At 36.9% G+C, this 20450-nt stretch overlaps 1 protein-coding gene across 6 annotated transcripts in view; it reads left to right on the forward strand.

Annotated features, from left to right (window-relative positions):
- VPS13C (vacuolar protein sorting 13 homolog C) overlaps positions 1-20450 on the forward strand; it is a 182616-nt gene that overhangs the window by 296 nt on the left and 161870 nt on the right. For 5 of the 6 annotated variants that reach the window (XR_016470280.1, XR_016470279.1, XR_016470281.1 and 2 more), the window contains exons 2-16: positions 618-661; positions 3673-3715; positions 4440-4535; positions 5208-5309; positions 10603-10712; positions 11514-11573; positions 12186-12245; positions 12870-12950; positions 16163-16220; positions 16470-16597; positions 17382-17488; positions 18156-18327; positions 18746-18808; positions 19464-19599; positions 20218-20312. Coding sequence is in view for 3 of the 6 variants with exons in the window: in XM_090148712.1 (XP_090004838.1) it covers positions 618-661; positions 3673-3715; positions 4440-4535; positions 5208-5309; positions 10603-10712; positions 11514-11573; positions 12186-12245; positions 12870-12950; positions 16163-16220; positions 16470-16597; positions 17382-17488; positions 18156-18327; positions 18746-18808; positions 19464-19599; positions 20218-20312 (1355 nt within the window). In the remaining 3 variants the exon portion in view is untranslated. Of the gene's footprint in view, positions 1-617; positions 662-3672; positions 3716-4439; positions 4536-5207; positions 5310-8172; positions 8236-9758; positions 9825-10602; positions 10713-11513; positions 11574-12185; positions 12246-12869; positions 12951-16162; positions 16221-16469; positions 16598-17381; positions 17489-18155; positions 18328-18745; positions 18809-19463; positions 19600-20217; positions 20313-20450 lie in introns of all 6 variants that reach the window. The other variant, XM_090148714.1, reaches the window with a different exon arrangement.

The raw sequence follows: 20450 nt of genomic DNA on the forward strand, positions 1-20450 counted from the left end.
CTGCCTCCGGTCCCCCGAGCGCCGGCGGTCCCCGCGCGGAGCGGGCGGGCTGCGGGCCGGCGGCCCCCGTGAGGAGCGGGCGGGCGGCCCGAGGCCGCGGAGCCGACCTGCCGCTCGCTCCCCCGCGAAGGGCGGTCGCTGCGAGGGCCGCGGCGCTCCCCGAGGGGCGGGCGGTCGGCTCGGGACCGCGGACCACCCCCCGGGGGGCGGTCGGTCGGCGCGGGGCCGCGTTGCTCCCCGTGAGGGGCGGCGGTGGTCGATGGGGCCGCGGCTTCCCGCGCTGTTGGCGCCCCCCGGCGGCGGGCGGTGCCCCTGAGGGGGCTGGGGCGGCTGCCCGCGGAAGGCCGGCTCTTGTGGGGGCCGCAGCGTTTCTTCTCAGCTCGATTGCGCTGTTGTCGTGGCTGTGAATGATTCATACCTGTATTATAAACAACATAGCCCGAAGCACTCTGGTGTTGAAGCACTCTGGTGTTACATGTGCAGTTTTCCTCATGTATGATTCTGCGTGCTGTGCTTCCCAGTGTTAGACCCTATGTTTGGAAGGCTGTGGTTGTTTTCTTTGTTCCAGCTTGCTTTGCATAGCTGTTGAAATCACTGAACTTTTTTCTTCCATGTAGGTAATGTCGCACTTGACAACTTACAAATAAAGGAGAATGCATTAGTAAGTATCCCACTAATTCTCAAGCTGTATCAGAGGGTCTAAGGGCTAAGCCTCAGGGCTGCTTACTCTATATGGTCTCACTTCACAGAGTGTGCCTTCTTTGCTTGTTACTGAAAGTGGTGCTTGGTTAACGGCTTCTAACATTGCGAATGTTATTGAAACAAAGGGAAAAAAGTCCACAGATTAAATCATAAGTACATGCCCAAGAAAAGTGCTTCTGAGAAATTACCAGTAGTGTTTTCAAGTACGTTTCTGATGTTTTCTGCATATCAGTCTTCCTGAGGGTTGGAAGGCCCTACAGAGGGATCTGGACAGGCTGGATTGATGGGTTGAGGCAATTGGAATGAAGTTCAGCAAGACCCAGTGCAGGGTCCTACGTTTCAGTTACACCAACCCCATGTGTGGCTACAGGCTTGGGGCAGAGTGACTGGAAAGCTGCATGGAGGAAACGGATTTTGGGGTACTGGTTGACAGCTGAACGTGAGCCAGCAGTGTGCCCACGTGCCCAAGGCCGATGGCATCCTGGCTTATATCAGAAATAGTGCAGCCAGCAGGACTGGAAGTTAATAGTCCCTGTGTACTTGGCAGTGATGAAGTTGTACCTCAAGCACTGTGATCAGTTTTTTGGGCCTCTCACTACAAGAGAGATGTGGAGGTCCTGGAATGTGTCCAGAGAAGGGTAACAAAACTGTGAAGGCTCTGGAGTACAAATCTTGTGGGGAGCCGCAGATAGAACTGGGATGATTCAGTCTGAAAAAGAGGAGGCTCAGGGGTTGCTGTCTACAACTGCCTGCAAGGAGTTTGTAGCAAGGTGAGGGTCCCCTTCTCATCCCAAACAGCAGCAATAGGATGAGAGGTAGTGGCCTGAAGTTGTGCCAGGGAAAGTTCAGGCTGGATATTAGGAAAAATTTCTTCTCAGAAGGAGTGGTTAGGTGTTGGCAAGGGCTGCCCAGTGCAGTGGTGGAGTCATCATCCCTGGAGGTGCTCAAGAAGAGGTAGGGGTTGTACAGAGGGACACGATTTAGTGGACGGTATTGGTGATGAGTTGATGGTTGGGCTAAATGATCTTAGAGGTCTTTTCCAACTTCAAAAATTCTATGATTCTACATAGATATCACTTGTCCTAATATTTGAAGCTTCAAATAGTAAAGCTCTAAAATGTTTGTACATTTCTGTTACTGCTTTAGTCTTCCAGTACAAGCTAAAGAACTGAATTTCTTCTGCTGCTGTGTAATCATACTTTCATGAGGTCATAGTTTAGACTTCTATAGGGTTTATCACTTGTATGACAATGCAACAGATGGTTGTATGGTTCAGAACAACTTAGTAGGAACAACAGGTATGCACGGGTCTGTGTATTCTTTTTTTCTGCTTCTGTTGAATAAATGGATTTTCAAAGCCTGACTCCTTATCACTGAAGTCCTCTGAGGGACAGTGTTTTGGTGTGGGTACAAAGGAAGAAAAAGTTCTATCTGTTGATGAAATAAAGGCTTATGTTTATGGCTATGTAAGTTGATTCTCAACTAAAACTGTCAATGGTGATGTGTTTGAGATGCGTACGGTCTGAATGTAACTTGTACGTACTGATTAACCATGTAATATGGTTATTTAAATGTTCTTAAAATAGGAGTAACAGTGAAGGGGAAAAAAAAAAAAGCAAGACAGAGCTTCCAATAAGTACCCTGATTCTTGTCTGAAAAATCCTTGATTGGTTATTGTGTCCTGAGCTAAGGAGCGGCTGTACTACTGAAAGATTCTTACAACAAACTTCAGTGTGCTTCTCATTGCACTCAGGAAGATTAGGGAAAACATGCTAAATTTTTGCTTGACATCACTCTTTTATCTTTGTTGCTCTGAAATTTCATATCTTAACCTGCCTCTTTTGCTGATAACTTTGTACTTAAAGCCCTTGACAAAAGCATCTTTATAATATTGTAGTTAAGAAAGGAAGTAGATAAGTAAGGAAATACCATCTAATTTGTATGTAAACCTTCCTTATGGTGATTACACAGTTGATTACATACCTAGCAGTTGTTATGTAGGAAAATGGCTATACTTTTCTTAAGGAAAGATGAGAAAAGTTCAATTCTTGAAAATAAGGAGTATTTCTATATATAAAGTATTTCTACTTTACAGTTGCAATGTGATGGATATTTTTTCAGAAGTAATTAAAATAAGGTTAGTACTGAGTTCCTTTTTTAGAGAAGCATTTAGAGAGCTTATTGAAAAAGGAGTCAAATGTATGTGCTGTAATACAGCTTCATCTTTTTGTGGTTTGTCAGTCTGCTGCTGTCTAGATCATTTTTGTCTTCCTCTTAAGGTTTCCCATCAGAATTTTAGTGTAAGAGTAGTTAAATCATTTGTCCTAAACTTAATTTTTAGTTTTATTTTTTCTTTCTTTCTTTTGTTCTTCTTTCTATTTGTCTCTCTTTTAAGCACTGGTTATATTCCTGTTTTTACGGTACGTTGTGTAGATGAAATCTTTATGAGATTTTAATTGATAGTAATAATTGTTCACTTGTCTCATTTTCCTTGGGTATTTGAGTCCATGCTGTTCTTGATGTTGGGAGGCATTTTACAAAGAATTCAATTTGCTATTGAGGCTTTTAAAATATATCAGGAAATTCTAAGTGCTGTACTGATTATCAAAAAGATAAGACCTATGGGATGACTGAACAAAGAAGTAAAATTATTTTCTTGTATGTAGATGAAACTTTACTTCTTGGGTAACTTTTGTCGCAAAACATTATCATGCTTGTATTAAAGAGCTGCTAGAACTGTGTAACTCCTTTGTTTTTTGGCTTTCTACAAGCCTGACTGTATTTATGGATTCCCACGTTCACATGAGCATTGCTGATTAATTATATCTGTGTCATACAGAGAACTGCATCTGTTCTGGAACTTCAATTTTGTGTGCACAGTTTTAAGAGAAGTCAGGATTATAATTCTGCTGTGAACCAAGTTGCCTTTGCAATACATGAAGCTGTTTAATGCTTATTTTTCTTTTACAGAGTGAACTGGATGTGCCTTTCAGAGTCAAAGTTGGCCAGATAGGTAAGGTTATTTTGTTTTGTTTTGTTTCAAGCTAAATCTTAAAATGGAATTTTGAGTACAAGTCTCAAGATCAGTCTTGCCTTTGAATTTTTTTTATCAAGATTTCTTAGGCGGTCTCTGTAATAGTACTTGCTGTTGAACTAGTGTATGTGTCTAATGTGACTGCCCTACATAAGTGATAAAAAGTTCCCTGGGTAAGCCTGTTTGTGCAACATTATAGGCTGAGTGTGAAAAATGTATCTGAAATGTTTCACAGGTATGTGGTTGATCAAGGGAGCTGTTTAGTAGAACTAGAATGTGTGTTTCTTCAAAGGATAGATTAGGAATATGAAGAACTGAAGTAAGATTGATGAAAGATTGGCAGACATGCCAAGAGTTTAGCAGCTCTTAGATGCGTGTTGTTAAATATTCTTTCCCTCCAGCTCTGCATTGCTTTTTCAAATAAAATGATTTTTTTGGAAATAAATGTATTCTATTCCAATCCAATCACAATCTCAGTTTTTGATCTGAAGTCTTAGGACTCAAAACTGCTTCTTTTTGCTCATGTTTTCTCTGCATGTATTTTGAACTCCAAGGGTATTATAAAAGATGTACCCACACAGTGTCTCCTTAACTTCTAAGGCATTTAGAACATGAAGAAATAGAATTAATGACCTTCACTATATGTTCAAACTAATCACAGCATTGTTTTTTCTTTGAGTTAACTTTCATCTGCTTTATGTAGATAAACTGACTCTGAAGATTCCTTGGAAGAACTTGTATGGTGAAGCAGTTGTTGCAACTCTAGAAGGCTTGTATCTTCTTATAGTTCCTGGAGCAAGTAAGTCATCTTCTCAACATAGTGAAATAATCAAAGAGATAAATATCTAAAGGTACCATTAAATAAACTGCCGTTTTTTACCCTTGGTTCCCCCAGGGAGCTTTCTAGACAAATGCAGGGATGTGAGTGGAAGAGTGGTGGGCAAAAAGAGCACTTGTTGCCGTAATGGAAAGTCTCGGTTGGGTCCATTCATTCTAAGTTCAGTTTAACAAACCTGATTCCTTTGATGTGTCTATCTTGAATCCACTCTTCTGGCACGGTTTAGATCTTTTGGCTGTTGCAGGATACAGTCTGCTCCTAATTAATAACAATCAAAAGTGGTAATTCTGTTAGAACTGATTTTTATGAAGGGGAGAAGATCAGAGAACTTAATTTACTTTTTCTGATATCAGATGCTTTGTTATAATAAGAAAACTTAAAAATTTCTAGAACATCATGTACATGTGTAGGAGAAATCACACTACATATGTAAAGGTACTCCTGTAAAACAATGCTTGAATGTTGGTATAATCTCTTCTATCCTGTTATTTTCAGAGGCAGGGTGGAGGTTTCAGCAACTAGAATAGCCTTTGTTTAAAATGTCATTTTGCAACATGATATAGTGCACGTTGCTTGATTGTGTATCGACATAATTTGAAATTTAGGGTAATGCTGTCCCAACTTGGCTTACAGGCATTAAATACGATGCAGAGAAGGAAGAAAAGTACTTGCAAGATAATAAACAAAAGGAGCTGACCAGAATTGAGGAAGCCTTGCAGAAAGCAGCCGAAAAAGGTACAAGTTAATAATGCAAACCTCCAATGGAATTCGGGAATTTACTTTGCTATGAAAGAAGCACAGTTCTGTAATTGATTTAATAAATTTTAAGTGTCTAGCTATCTTACTACAGTGCTTTAAAAAGGCTCTTTCCTCTTCAGTTTATGCTTAAGAAGTGTTACTCATTTTGTTTACCATTTCTTTGTCCATTGGAAATTAGAATTCAGTTATCTGGTATGGTTGTTTTTTTTTTCTTTTCTCATAAAGCTCTTTGGGAACAGGACCAAAGACAGCAGCTGCTGAGACAAATGTTTATTTCATTCAACATCCATTACTGAAATTCTAAAGATGTTTTAGAGGTGCATGTGAGAAGTCATTCTTTGCTTAAAAGAAATTTAAAGGAAAGTGGAAAGGTTTAATGTTTTTCACAAAATAATATCAGCAATAATGCCTTCATTTCAGTTTCTGCTGGCTTTTACTGTATGGTAAAAGATATATGATCTATGATGGTATGATTATGGTGGCAAAGCTCAAGGAGAGGGTAGAGAGATTAAGGAGCAACAGGGAGTGTGAACAGGAGGAACAGGAGGAATATGGAGCTGTTGGAATGGGTTTAGAAGAGGGCAATGAAAATGGTCAGAGGGTTGGAGTGAACCTCTTATGAGGAAAGGTTGAAGGATTTGGGCTTGGTTAGCTTGAAGAAGAGAAAGCTCTGGGCAAATCTCATTGTGGCCTTCCAGTACTTGAAAGGAGCTTATAAACAGGAGGGGGACCAACTTTTTACATGCTCTGATAGTGACAGGACAAGGGGGAAATAGCTTTAAACAAAACAAAGGAGATTTAGGTTACATGTTAGGAATACATTTTTTACTCAGAGTGTGGTAAGGTGCTGCAACAGATTGCCCAGAGAGCTTGTGAGTGTTCCATCACTGGAAGTATTCAAGACTGAGCTGGATGGGATCTTGGGCAGCTTGATCTAGTGGTTGGCAACCCTACCAATAGCAAGGGGGCTGGTACTGGATGATCTATGAGGTCCCCGTTGAGCTAAGCCATTCTGTGGTACTACGTTGGGTCTGGTTTAAGCAATGAGTCTGTCTTGATGAGGAAAGAAATGGTGACACAAGAAAACAGTTAAACATGAAGACAGTAAACTTTAAGTAAAGTTTTGATCTAGGTCATTAAGAATTTAAAACTAACTGGTTAAAATAATTGAATATTTCAGACTGGTTAGTCAGGTTATATTTTTTATCATAACAAATACTTATGTTAGAATAATGGTACACATTAGGCTACTTTGGACAGAAACCAAGCCCTGAACTGATGACAGGTAACTGTGCATTTTAGAGTAAAGACCTGATTACTGAAGGTTTTGTGTGATAGGAGGTACGATGGTTGATAAGATGCATCTCTATGAAAATTTTAATGCTGCAAGTCATTCGCCTTGGAAAAGCTCCTGAAAATTAAATTGTTCATAGAGTATTTGGGGGAAGATAGTCTGTACTGTAGCCTCTCTGCTTGCTTTATTTTCCAGCTTCAGGACACTACTGCCTTATTCTTATTTTGATAGTTTGAAATACACAATTGCAGTCCTTCATACAACAGTTTACCAATCTGTATGGAATGCAGAAATAAACCCTGCTATATTTATTGTCTTTAATAAGTCAGAAACTATATGTGAGCTAAGCTACTTCAGTGGATGAATTTTGCAACTGTTACTTCCTACAAAGGAATGTTCATGGAAGTTTGGCATTGGTTATAGCCATGCCTAAGCTGTTACTCTTTGCACCAGTAGCAATGGGATGAAGGGATAATATAAAAAGAGTTTAACCTAATAGGTACCTAATGGGCAACACTCAAGGAATAGCAGATCTGGAACTTTGTGCAGTAGTTAGTGCATCTGCTGCAAAGTATTTCTGAAAGAGATTAAATGCCTCCAATTTTGCAAGGCTTTGGAAAAGATTTTTTTGTTTAAATGATACCTCAGTAGATTGACTTGTCATATGAAGAGCTAAAATTAGATTTGTACTCATGTTTTGCAAGGGTGCATTATTAAATTTTTCTCCTGGGGAGTCTGAAACTATAGGAATATTCAAATTGGATTATTCTAAACTGCAGTCCTTTTGCAGCTTCATTCAGCGGTACAGCAGCCTTGCTCTTTGTGGCTTTCAGGTCTTCTTCTAGGTTACTGTTGTCAGGATGACTTGTTCAGTTCTTGTATGAGGAGATCTCTTGTCTTTGCTAGATACCAAGTTCTTGGGGTCCAAGTTGCTCTGCTGTTCTGTGAACTAATAAGAAATTCAGCTCTTTCTAAAAGCTTTTGAATGCACAATAGATGGTAAAAATCTGGGAAATAACTGAATGGAATGTTTTCAGGTCTGTGAATTCTTGGCTGTATTTGCTCTTTCTGTTAGTGCTTAACTGACATTAATATGCATAGAATCTTAATTCAGTAGGTCAGACAGGGATATTTTCTTTCAACATGCTATTCAGATGTTGAACAAAATGGTCATGTCTCTGTGTGGTTAGTGTAATGTGATAGAGAAGTGGTAGCAAGATCTGCTAACAGAAGCAGAACTATTTTCCAAGCTATTTAAGTTTGTCAGTATCAGAACTCATGCATGGAGACCAAAGTTTGAAACTCTTGTCTCTTGCTGAATAGAGATAAAAAGAAAATGACATAATATGCATCTGTAGACAGTCTTTGAAAGTAGGTATTTCTGAAGCAGCTCTGGTTGTTAGGTACTACAATGTAAATACTATCTTGACATGAGGTTTATGAACTCAGTGTTAATCGAGGAGCTGAATGTAACATGAAATTGGGCTGTTTTCCTTCTTTTAAACAAAATGCATTTTTTGGTTATTTGCTGCCATGTGGACCAAGGTGCTCATTCACAGGATTCCCTGTATGGGCTGGAGAGTCTGATTTACAAGGACACCAAGCCTGGTGGGTATGCATGGTTAATTGCAGCTTTATGTTTTAAAACAACAACAACAACAAAACCCAAAGCTGCCAAATGTGGAAATAAGAAAAATGTATATTTGATTAGCATGTGCGTATCAGTGATTCTAGAAATAAGATTTTAATTATTATTGATTCAGACAGAAACTTTTAAGTGACTGGGGCTGTTCAAGAAGACTAGGAGACCGTTTAGGAAGGTATCTATCATCTGTGTCAAATTCAGGAGTGTCATAAAATGCTGATGGCGTTCTTCAGCATTAAAACACTGGTGTAGATTTTCTTCTTCTCCCTCCTTAGCCCACTTATTTTTTTATTTGTAGGGTGACCACTTTTTAAGTACTTACAGGACAGGTTGAAGTCTTGGCTGGCACTTTTTACTCCTTTCTTTGAAGGAATGTGCAAAGTACATAAAAACCAAAGCTCTTCCCCTAAGTTAAATTGACCTTCGTGCTTGTTTCCAACTTTAGTAGGATGCACCCTTCTTATGGCATAACCTTGTAAAGTTAAGTACAGGCAGCCCTATTGCTGGGTTCTTTTCCCCTGTATGGCCAGAGGGGTGAAAGAAACAAGACAGCTCACCAAACTGGTTTTCTTTAGAAATGCGGAAAAACAGACCATTAACTCGATTTGTGGAGTGGTTATGTTCGTTTTTTTTTGACTTTAATTTGTGTGAATATTAGAATTTAATTTAATATAAAACTATTGAAGAATTATTATTTCTGTATGCATTTCCTTGCAGTTTCAGCTGTCATTCATTCAAATTACTGTCATATCCTGCTGTTGATTATAGTGAGAATCTTACAGAAAAACCTTCTTTGGGTTTTGTTGTGCATCATTCTTAACTTGGAAGTTCTGCACTTGCACGGAAGTCTCATCTGGATTTTGACTTCAATGTTTTTCCCGTATGAGTATTCTGTTAAGTGTTTCGTTACGTGCCTTTGCCTGGAGTCATGAAAGAAATGCTTGGGTTACAGAAAAAAATATTCACCAGAGTTATAATAAGTAGTCATGATTCTGTTTTCAGATCTGCTTTGTGCATTGGAGATCTGAAATGAATTCATTGAAAAGTTTGAGTGTGGATTTGCTGAGAAGCCTGGTGATTATGTGATCCTTAAACTCATGGGGTCTTGTGTAACGAATCTTGAAGCATGCACTTATACATACAATTGGCATGGCCCTCAATCACAGTGCAATTTGTGTACTTAATTTGAAGTTGATACTGACATTAAGTAGAAAAAGAAAAGGTAGTGCTTCAGTTGCTTCCACGAAAGTGAATTCATGTATATGTGAATGATGGAAAATGATGCTCTGTGTTACGAGGAGTAGTTGATTGCTTCCTTAACAGCTATGAAATTCTTTAATTCTTTAATTCTTTTAATGAGAGCTTGCTAAGGCATTCTGCTTTGACAAGCTAAACTTTCTTCTGTCTTTTCTTTTATTTCTTGCATTTCTGCTTTGCTAACTTGAATTTTATGCTTTTCCCAAAAAATTGCTTGCACTGAAAAAAGGACGTAAGCGTAAAAAGTATAAAAAGCATTTTAAGAGACCCTTTAAAGGTCGTGATCACTCAAAAGGTGGGTAAGAAGCATGACTTTGATTTTGTTTTTAATTGCTACATATTTTGCGTGCTATTTGTATTAGTTTCTCTTAGTCTTGCACATGCATCCACTGATTATTTTTCCTTCCCTTTTTGAAAGAGAACATAAAGTAGAGAGAGCATTTTGTTGATGGTTATCTACTCTCTGGATCAAATACACTTGTGCTTAGTCCTTATGAATTTCAAATTTATTAACTTAGCTTAAATGATCAGAGTACAGCACTACTACCAGAAAACTAGAATATTTCACAGAGTATCTTTACATTTTCATTTATTGTATGCAAGATATTTAATCTTCTCAGGCAATATCCTGTGAAAAGCTCTAATGAACTGATCCTTTATTATGTAAGCATCATCTTCATCTGAGTATTCTAGGATATTTTGTCCTGAATTGCACCTTCTTACCTGTTTTCTCATTGAAACTCCTGGTTAGTTGGTGATGGACTTCTAAGGGGCTTCTGCCTTGGAGGGTGCGGGGAGGTATATCTTTAAAATCAAACTGGAAGTTAGCGTAAGCTGCACTATTGTTAGTGAAACTTAAACATAAATTTTCTTACAATTGTGATGAATGCACAGAAATACTGTTTTCACAGTATAGATGTACAGAAAGGGAAAAAAATCTAAGTAGCTAAAAACTTGAGTACTAGGTATTCAGATTAGAATAAACAATAAGTTTATGTTGAAATAGCTGTTAGTGTGGCTAAACTCAATATGTATTGTTTCACTGAATGCTATTTATTTATTTTATTTTCCAGATAAACCAAAGGAGGAGAAGAAAGATACTTTCTTGGAAAAACTTGCAACTCAAGTTATAAAAAATGTCCAAGTCAAGATTACAGACATTCATATTAAATATGAGGATGATGTGAGTACCTGGAACGTGCTTTCTCCATTTTATACTTGACTCTAGTGCAGTTGTTATAGTCTAGTCCACAGAGACAAACTGTTATTTACCATCTTGAAAAATTACTGTGGCTTCTTATGTGTATCTTAGAATGAAGTACTTCAGGTACAATTGAAAGCTAGAGTTATTTTGGATATGTGAAGTAGATAATATGTGAAGTATTTTGCCTTGCCTGGTGCTGCCTTGCTCACTAAATGTGTGTGGTGACAGTTTGTCATACAGTAGTTCATGCAGTTGATATACAGAACTTTTCATTCTAATGACCAAAATTCAGAATGGCAGGGACTCATGAACTTATGGATGAGTTGGAAAACAGAAAGTTAAATAACTAATAGGTAATAGGTAGTATTCTATCCCAATTCCAGCTTCCTGGAAATGAGTGAAGCAGTTTGTGATAAGATAGCTATATGCAGATAGGAAGCATTGGGCATAAAACATTGCCCAGAGCTATTCTGGAACCATTTTCAGAGATACTGTATTCACAGTGGTGGGAAGAATGGAAATCAGAAAGTGATATAGTTGACTGAGACATGGCACTTGATAGTTCTTCAGTTCTTTACTCTACAAAGATTTAAAAACCTGAAAGAAAATTTGAATTCCAAAGCCTTTAATCTGCAGCCATGTTGGTACTGACCAACTGAATGCTTCAGCAAGAAAAATTAAGCAAAGGAAAACAGCTCAAGATTTCAGTCAATTTTAATGAAATGATTCTTAGTGTGCAATGAGTATGGATAAATAGCTATTCTTTTTCTATTTTTGCAGGTCACAGATCCACAGTGTCCGATTTCTTTGGGAATGACATTGGGCGAGCTTAGTTTATTGGTAATATTTGTGTGCATGCATTGTGTTCATGGTTTTGATTTACTTATATTTGATCGGGCACCAGAAAAGATAGATCAGGCATATAGTATAATGCAATTACAGTATTGATATGGAGGGTAAGACAGTCTTTTCTCCATGCAAATAGTCCTTGGTGTTTGTACAAGCAGCAGGAAAGATTACTGAGGAACATCATGCTATTTTGTGACAAGCAATTTCTTCTTATGTTCCAAGTGATCTTTAAAACTGAATGTGCTTAACTTCATAGGAAAGGTTGTTTCCATGTCCAGTAGATAAATTAAGGCAGATGTTACATCATGATGAAGAAAGTGGTATTTTGCCAGGCCTCCTGAAAAAAGAAGAGAGAAAGTCTCAGCTAACTTGTTTGCCATAAATACATAGGATTTCATGGGTAGGATAAGGAGTTGAGAGCCAAAAGGAACTCACAAATTTGGAATTGGGTTTTGACTTGTGTGTATGCTGTCTAGAGAAGTTGACTTCTGTAACCTGGTAGCACCAAAGTGATTTATTCTGTGCTTGGAAAAATAGTATAAAACCACAGATGTGGTTGCTAAGATACATCATGGAATGACTTTTGTCCCTTTGAAATTTTAGACAACAAATGAGAACTGGCAACCTTCAATTCTAAGTGATGCTACAAAAGTAATTTACAAGGTAATGTGTTTTTTTTTTCCCTAGCTGGCTAAAAAGTGTAGCTAGCAACTGTTATTGGAGTGATGTAGTATGCATCATGATGTAGTATACAGAGAAAAAATTGGAAAAAAATTTTGTGAATTCTTGTATTTTATTTAATATTTTGTATTTTTGTTTAATTTTTTAATAAGTAGAACTAAAAAGACTGGCTTTCAGTGAGGTGTAGCTTTCTACTCCATGGTTTAAGCAATCAATGCAAACACTGATCTGCTCATAAACAACATTACACAGCAAGACGAAATCTGTGTAGTAACTATGATTTCAAATAGTTTTGTCAAATTACCATTTCCTATTCTAGTCTATATGTAAAATGTTTGGAATTCAGATAGTGAAGCGTGCCCTTTTGCTCCTCTCCACCCCAGTTACCTTTTATCAGTGTGTGTGAATGTGTGCACTTTAAGAGCATGCTTTTTAGCAAATAATTTTCTTTTCAAAATGGTATTATAAGATTAAATCTGTCTCAGAGCTTATAGTACATTTGGTGTATAACCTTTTTTCTTTTTTCCCAAGTGGAAGCTAAATTCATAGAATGTATTGAATACAGAGTATGGAGTCTGTTGAATGCTTTGTTTTTTTTCTTTGCAGCTTTTATGCTTGGACAGCCTCAGTGCTTATTGGAATGTACACAGCAAAATGTATTATCATGGCTCCCATGAACAAATACTGGTAATGTAGAGTTAAATGTGTTGGTGCTTCATCTCATGACTGTTATATGTTTCAAACAATGCCATATTAATTTCAGCAACACCCAACCCCCGACATTTGGTCAGCTCTATTCTGATAACAGGGCCATATGTTAATTCATTGTGTCATTGATAGCTAATATGCTTTGTTAACTCTATGTGTTACCAACTCCTATAGACTTGGAGATGGTCAGAAACTGGGTTTTTAAGGTCAGTTCTATTAGCGTGTGACTTAGCATGCTGCTTACTCAGTATTGTTTATTAAATATCTGTGCTATACGAGGTCTTATTTAGCTACTGTAATGAAAACTGAAATAGTGAATAAATGTGGAGTTATTAAAATTTCAGAATATTAAACCTTATTGGAGCAGAAACTTTATATTATCAAGATAGCTAAGCTGTGTAGATGAAACTAACCAATATGATATAGCCAAACTGAAGAACAAGTCAGTAAAGCAAAGAACGTTGCCAGACAGAAGAGCAAGATCATCAAGTAAATTCAATCTTTTTACTTTTGGCAAACTATACCTTGTAGGTAGTAACTGTCCACTGTCTGACTTGAAGGTTAGAGGGATTAATGTAGTATTTCTCTGAAGGTAGAACTCCTCTTTATGGGAAACAGATATGGAGAAATGAATATGCTTCAATTGTCAAGTCTGAAAACGGTCACAGCTTTAAATAGGAAGTACTCAGTAGGACTGAGATGATGACTTCTGAAAATGAGGTTGGGTGAAACATAATTAAGGTAGACAATGCAGCAGAGACGATGCTGCAAATAATTAAAATGGTAATTTCAGGGGAAGGATAAAATCCAGTTTGCGTGTATGAGCTACTTGAAGTCTAGTTTTTCTGATTTGTTAGTGTTTTGAGTTGCTGTTAGCTAGATGAGTAGTGGTGTAGTGCAAATTGTAGTGTTGTAAGCCTAGGAAATACTCCTGAGATAAGGCAGCAATTAAATAAAAGCAAAACAAGTTTTACTTAGTCTGAAGAGAAACTAGGAATGTGGCACTACTAATAGGGCAATTATATAGACATAAATTGTAGCTGAGGGCAAACATCCTCTTTCTGTACTGCAGCTGAGGAGTACTTGATTGCAAAAGTGTCTTTGCTGTTAAGTTCATTTCAGATAGCTGTTACATAAATGTGGTTAAAAGATAGCTTGTTTGTAGGAAATGAGTAGCAACTAGTTATTTTAGTGAGCTGCTGGCTAGTAAATGAGTGAATAGGTTAGGTTTTGAAAGTGAACTTAGAAGGATTATGAAAACAAGTCAGTTGGCTTGGAATATTGTACATATGACTAATCTTAGTTGATCACAAATGTGTTTCATTTTGCTGTGGAGAACGCTGAACACGTGATGTAGGTGCCTACCTGCATTTTACTTCTGGTTTGAATAAGTACATCTGCAAAATACAGTGCGTTATTGACACACTATGTTTATAAATGTTATACAAATGTTCTGTGTATCCTCGTACAATATTCCTTGTTTCCATTTCTTCTGCAGTCCTAACCTTTTACAGTTATCATTTATTTATTTTTTTCTTGTTAACAAAGCATACACTTAACTTGATGGACTTGATACTAATAAGGAAGCATGGTTCAAAACTGGTAAAACCAGCCAGTCAGTAAATGTATTCTGAATCCTTTCTGTTAATGTGGAACTTGAAACCCAAGTCCTCCTTCTATTTTAGTTCTGGTTCCCGTTGAAGGGTAATTCTCATTTTCTAAAAATTGGAATTCAATTTCACTGTATCTATAAGATGCTGTGAATATGTTGTTTCTTTGTCCTGTCTTCATTCTCTTACTTTGTTTAAACAGCTAAAATTCCTCAGGGTGCTTTCCATTATTCCTTTCTAGTTTAGCAGAGATGCTTACGAATTCTTAATAAGCCATCATGAGGGAAATGTGGAATTTGGCATGGGCGTAAGATGGCTTGAATAAATCTTCTCAGCTGCCTATTAAGTCCTTTCTGTTTCAGAATTTTCTGTACTAAAGACTAGAATACATTTTAAATGTAGTCTGTAGTATATCCTGTTTCCTGAAATGCTAGGACTTCCGTCCAGATATGCCATTTTAGTCATGCTTGTAAGCAGCATCATCAAGAAATCAGATTTAGCACAGTAGCTGATTGGTCCGCCTCGTAGTTGGAATAAGCTGTGTAATCCATAGCAGTCTGTCACTTTCACACATCAGTCTTCATATTTAAATAGCATGAGCATATGGCTGTTTGTGAGATTAGCTGTTATACACTAAAGCTCATTGAAAAGCTTACTTTCACTATTAGAGTTCAGAAAATTTAAATGCAAATATCTTTAATTAGCATGTGTGCTTTTTTGTAAAATACAAAACATTTTAAAATAAGAAATAGGAAAAAGAAATTACTGGAAGAGATTTATATCTGTGAGATATTTTCCTTGTAAAAACTATGCTTGATATTGATAGTCTTTGTAAAATATGACAGTAACAAGTACTTCATCTGCCTTCATTTATTACATTGTATGTACTGCTTTTTAAAAGTATGTGTCCTGTTTTAACTGATAGTGCCATTGCAATCCATAAACTAGATGAAATAATTGAGTATTTGTATAGCATCCTCAAAAAACTGCTGAAGAATTGCAACAGCAAGGAGACCTCATTTTGAATGAGGACTCAGTTTCAGCATGATGTTGCTCATGCCTCTCAGGCTGCTGCATTGTTTTCCTGATACTGTATCTTTCATTTCTCTCTTAACTGCTGAATACCAGAAAACTTGAATGGCTTCCTTATGGGATAAACGTGAGGAAGGATGGATTATGAATATATTGTCTCAGCACCTTCAATGAGTTTAAAAACAAATACTTCATCTATTACTTTACATGTCTGCATGTACATGATTGCAAGAATGTTTTAAATTAATGAACTCTAGTTGATGTAATATATGAAGGTTCAGTGGACTTCTGAACAAAGTTGAATTAAATTGTAATAACATTCTACTTGATGAGAGAAACTTATTGAGTCTGCTGTATTAAAACATTTTACTTTTAAGTACTTAAGGTACATTAGATGTCCTGTTTTAGGGGTGAAGGTTTGGGGAAACTCTTGCAGAAACATGATTGGAGTTGAACTGTCCTCTAAATTCCTAATGTCCTCTAAATTTTAAGTAGACCGACAGTAAATATCCTTCAGCAATTGCTAGACAGTATCATATTCTTTTACAGGATCAACTGAAAAGAGGAATTCCATATGGTGATAACCAGCCTCAAGGCTATGAGTACAGTAAGTAAGCTAGGAGTGAATGAATATACGCTGTTTTCAGTATTTTAGCTGGTCTGAACTGATCATACAGGCATATCCATACTAGCTTCATTATGTTTAGGCTTGTGTTTACTATGTTGAACTGTTTCTGTGGGTCTTGAGTGTACGCATCATATTATGTGGAGTAAGTGATATATCATGCAGCGGGCTTAAAGTATTTTTAAGATGGCTTCCTGTATTAAAGTAATCTCAATTTTTTAATCTGATAAGTTTTTAGACCAGTATCAGCCTCTGCAAGAGTTTTTATCAACCCAAATGCAGAAGTGGAACTGAAAACTCCCAAGCTTGATTGTAATGTAGAAGTACAGAGAATTGCTATTGAGCTCACAAAGCCACAGGTGAGTTGTGTTGGTGTCAGTTATCACCTGTTTCAGAGTTTGTGAGGATCTGTAGCAGTAGTTGTGATTAAAAAATGTGATCCTTGTGTAACAATTGCTCCCCACCTTTAGATTAAGGTTCTCTGACCCTGTTACCTGCAGAAGCTGTGAGAACAGCACTTGGAATAGAGAATAGAAATGGAATCTCTTATGATTAACCCTTGTCTTGCTTTATCTGCTGAAACTGTAAGCCAACACTATAATGGAATTGAAGTAAGGGTAAAAGTAAGCATAGGAGTGAGTGGTGTATACTGGTTTTGGTAACAAAGCCCACTGAAGTACAAAGAAACTCATTTTGATAGCTCCGTAGCAATGTTATTGCTTATTCAGTTATAATTTACAGTTTAAGTGTATTTTTAGCTCTTGTTGATTCCCAAATGTAGTCTGTATTGAGAACTGTGCCAATATTATTAGTGCAAATGCAGTTCCAATCGTGGGGAAATTTTATATTGACAAAGGAAGAAAATAAGATTTATTTGAGAAAGTTCAAGACTGTGTTTTGAGCAGGCTAGTAGAAGTGAGAAACAAAACAAATTAATTTTTCTTAAGGAAACCAGAAATTCAGATGGCAGCGTCCTCTAAGAGCAATAGGTATAGCTGTTGGTCTACTTTAAGTTGCAATGAAAATGCATAGGCCTAAATTTCTGTGTAGTTTGGGGAGCACTGAAGACATATATTTCTATATGAAATATTACATGTAATGAAATCTGAACTTTTGCTAAGGAACTTGTTTTCCTGTATTTAGTACCTCAGCATGATTGACCTTCTGGAATCCATAGATTACATGGTTCGCAATGCACCATACAGAAAATTTAGGCCAAATGTACCTCTCCATAAAAATGCCAGACAATGGTAAGTTGCATTTGGTCATGCATTCTCTGGGAGATGTGTCGAGATGTGTTGTGTCCTTTCCAGTCTTATCATTCTCCTTTGTGGATAATGTGCTTTTAAAACTGCATTGCATATATCACTATAACTTAATGTTGCTCTTCCAAGTAAAAATAGTTTGCAGAAGAGATGATGTGAAAGATCCAGGTGATGAAAATGACTTATTCTGGGATCAAAGTTAGCTTTATCTCTGAACAAAACTCCAGTGATCTCTCTAGAGGTTAGAGTACAATTTTAGAAAAACTAAAGAAAAAATTAGTACATGTATTACAAGAGAAACGTGTCAACTGTAATTTTAGTTCTTAGTTTTGAACTGATTACGTTTTTTATGGATCTATTTCTGAATAATGAATTAATGCTATTTATCAAAATGCTTAAGTGTTCTGTATGCTTTTACAGCCCAGATTTGTAAACATGTGGAAGTCAATAGTGTATGTAAATTTATAGTGCATCAGGCATGAAATATAAGCCATCGGCCTTTTCATGAAGTGAAGTAGAAACTGCTTAAAATTTTATAAGTGAATAGCTTAAATGAAGAAAGTGTTTGCATATTAATAAAATGCTCCTGCGGTTTCCAAGTTGCAGGGCACAAAATGAAATATGAAATTACTCACATGAGAATTTATTGTAGGTGGAAGTATGCAGGTGACAGCGTTCTTGAAGTTCATATCAAAAGATGTACTCGTATGTGGTCATGGAATAACATAAAACAACATAGGCAGCTTCTGAAGAGTTACAGAAACGCATACAGGAACAAACTGACACAGAACAAACTGTCAGAAGAAACACAGAGACAAATTCAGGTATGCAGTGTTTCACTCAAGGGCAAATATGTTGATTCCTTGATTACATAATTCTTTAAATATGCATGACAGCAGTCAAGATTGATAGTTTTCCTAGAGCACAAGAGTTCTAGAAAGACAGTTTTAATCAGAAGCCCAACATAACCTGGTGGGGAAAGAAAGAATTCTAGTGTAGTGATGTGTAAATTAACATTCCTTGGTTGTAGGATAATAAACTTTTGTTTTTTACTGAAGTGCAAGATAGAAAGATAAAAATCATACTGTCTAACATCAGAAGCAGATGTACCCATTAAGAGAAAGGAGCATGTCTAGAGAGAAATTGGAGAGTAAATATGAAAGGATTGGTAGAGAAATTGTAGTAGTGAGACTTTCCTAAATGTGACTGAGAAGCAAATGATTTCATCTTAAATTTTTACAGGACCTAGAAAAAAAGCTTGATGTCTTCAATATAGTCCTAGCAAGACAACAGGCACAAGCAGAGGTAAGAAATTATTTCTGCTCAGTAATGTTGTAGCACTTCAAATAGGATTGAAGTGATTGATCATTATAGAGTCTTGACAAAATCTGTGGTGATGAGTATGGCTGAATGGGGAAAAAAGAAGGCAAGCTTCCAGTCTTTCCAGGACAGGAATAAATCAGTTTAAAAACTAGAAACAATTCCCTAGTACTTACCACTGTGTGCACTGTTTCTGCTGTCTAGTCTGTACCATACTGCAGTTGATGATTGTTTTGTTCCTTTGACTTCTGTTATTTCAAAACTAGCTCTACAGGTATTTGAATCAAATGTATATAGCTGTTACCACACTATCTATACCTTCAAATATTTTGATGCCTTTCAGTGGACAGCAAATTTAATTAAACAACAGCTATGATAGAATTTTTAAGAGGTAGATAAAACCTACATTTTATTTTGGAAATAATTTGTGACACTATTAAGGAGCTGCTTGTTACAATGGTAGGGAAAATTTGGAGTCTGCAGTTGAGGTAAAAAAACACTTAGCATTCTGAAGGTAAGCTCAGAATAGTCCTTCTTGCAGGGGTAACGTTGCTGTCCCTTGCATGCCTATTAAACACATAATTTACAGGAAAACAAAATACATAATAATTAATTACATATTTTAATGTCTGCTTTGTAGACAATAAGATCAGGTCAGAAACTACTGAAGAAGAAAGGCACTGAACTTGAAAAAAAGAGTGGAGGATGGTTTAGTGGTTTCTGGGGTAGGAGAGAATCAAGTAAAAAGGAAGATGAAGAGTCATCTGTTCCTGAAAGTAAGTGTAGGCTGTAATATAGTAACTTTTTAACAGACTTCTGAGTTTCTATATACTTGATTGAATGAAGACAAAGAAGCAAGTTACAGTATGTCTTACAGTATGTTTCCTACTGTACAGAAGTGAGTATGAAATAGATAATACCACGCAGTATTGATCTATTTTGTGATTTTATTTACTGTTACTGATGATTGAGTTGGAAAATAGGGAGTATTTCTGAGATGGCCCTAAATGCTTCAGAGCCTTCTAAGGAGAAGAGTATTGAGTTTTTAGCTGTGTTTTTATAGGGGACGATTGAAATAGTGTATTCTGGTCATCTTCTATCCAAATGAGAAAGTGCTTTTAATAGTACTTCTCAAAACTCTTTTCACTGTTGGAAAATATGGGTTCTCATAATATGAATGATGGTAATTTCAGTGCTACATACATAATGCCATACATGAAGGCTGCTCGTCACTTTACAAAGTGGACTTTACTGCAATATAATATAGAGCTTTGTGTCAACAGAGCTTAAGTACAGTAGAAAACTTGTGGGAGGAAAATTGGTGATAGTTGCTAGCTGAAGTGTAAGCTTTTGTGGATTTTATTTATGTATGTATATATTTTTTTATTTATTAGCTATCAATGAACTAATGACACCGGAAGAGAAGGCTAAGCTTTTTACTGCTATTGGCTATAGTGACAGCTCCTATCACCTTTCCTTACCAAAACAGGTAAACAACTTTTATGGGGATGGTTTAAAAACAAATCTTTCTAGTATTGTGCCTCCCGTGGGAAGGCTCAGAATTCTAAGTGGCAACATTGTATTCTCTGTATGATCAGTCCTATGAGTTTATGTTGGTCAGATTGAG

This window comes from Phasianus colchicus, chromosome 12, assembly GCF_987193195.1.
Source record: "Phasianus colchicus chromosome 12, bPhaCol1.hap1.1, whole genome shotgun sequence".
Classification (NCBI taxonomy): Eukaryota; Metazoa; Chordata; class Aves; order Galliformes; family Phasianidae; genus Phasianus; species Phasianus colchicus.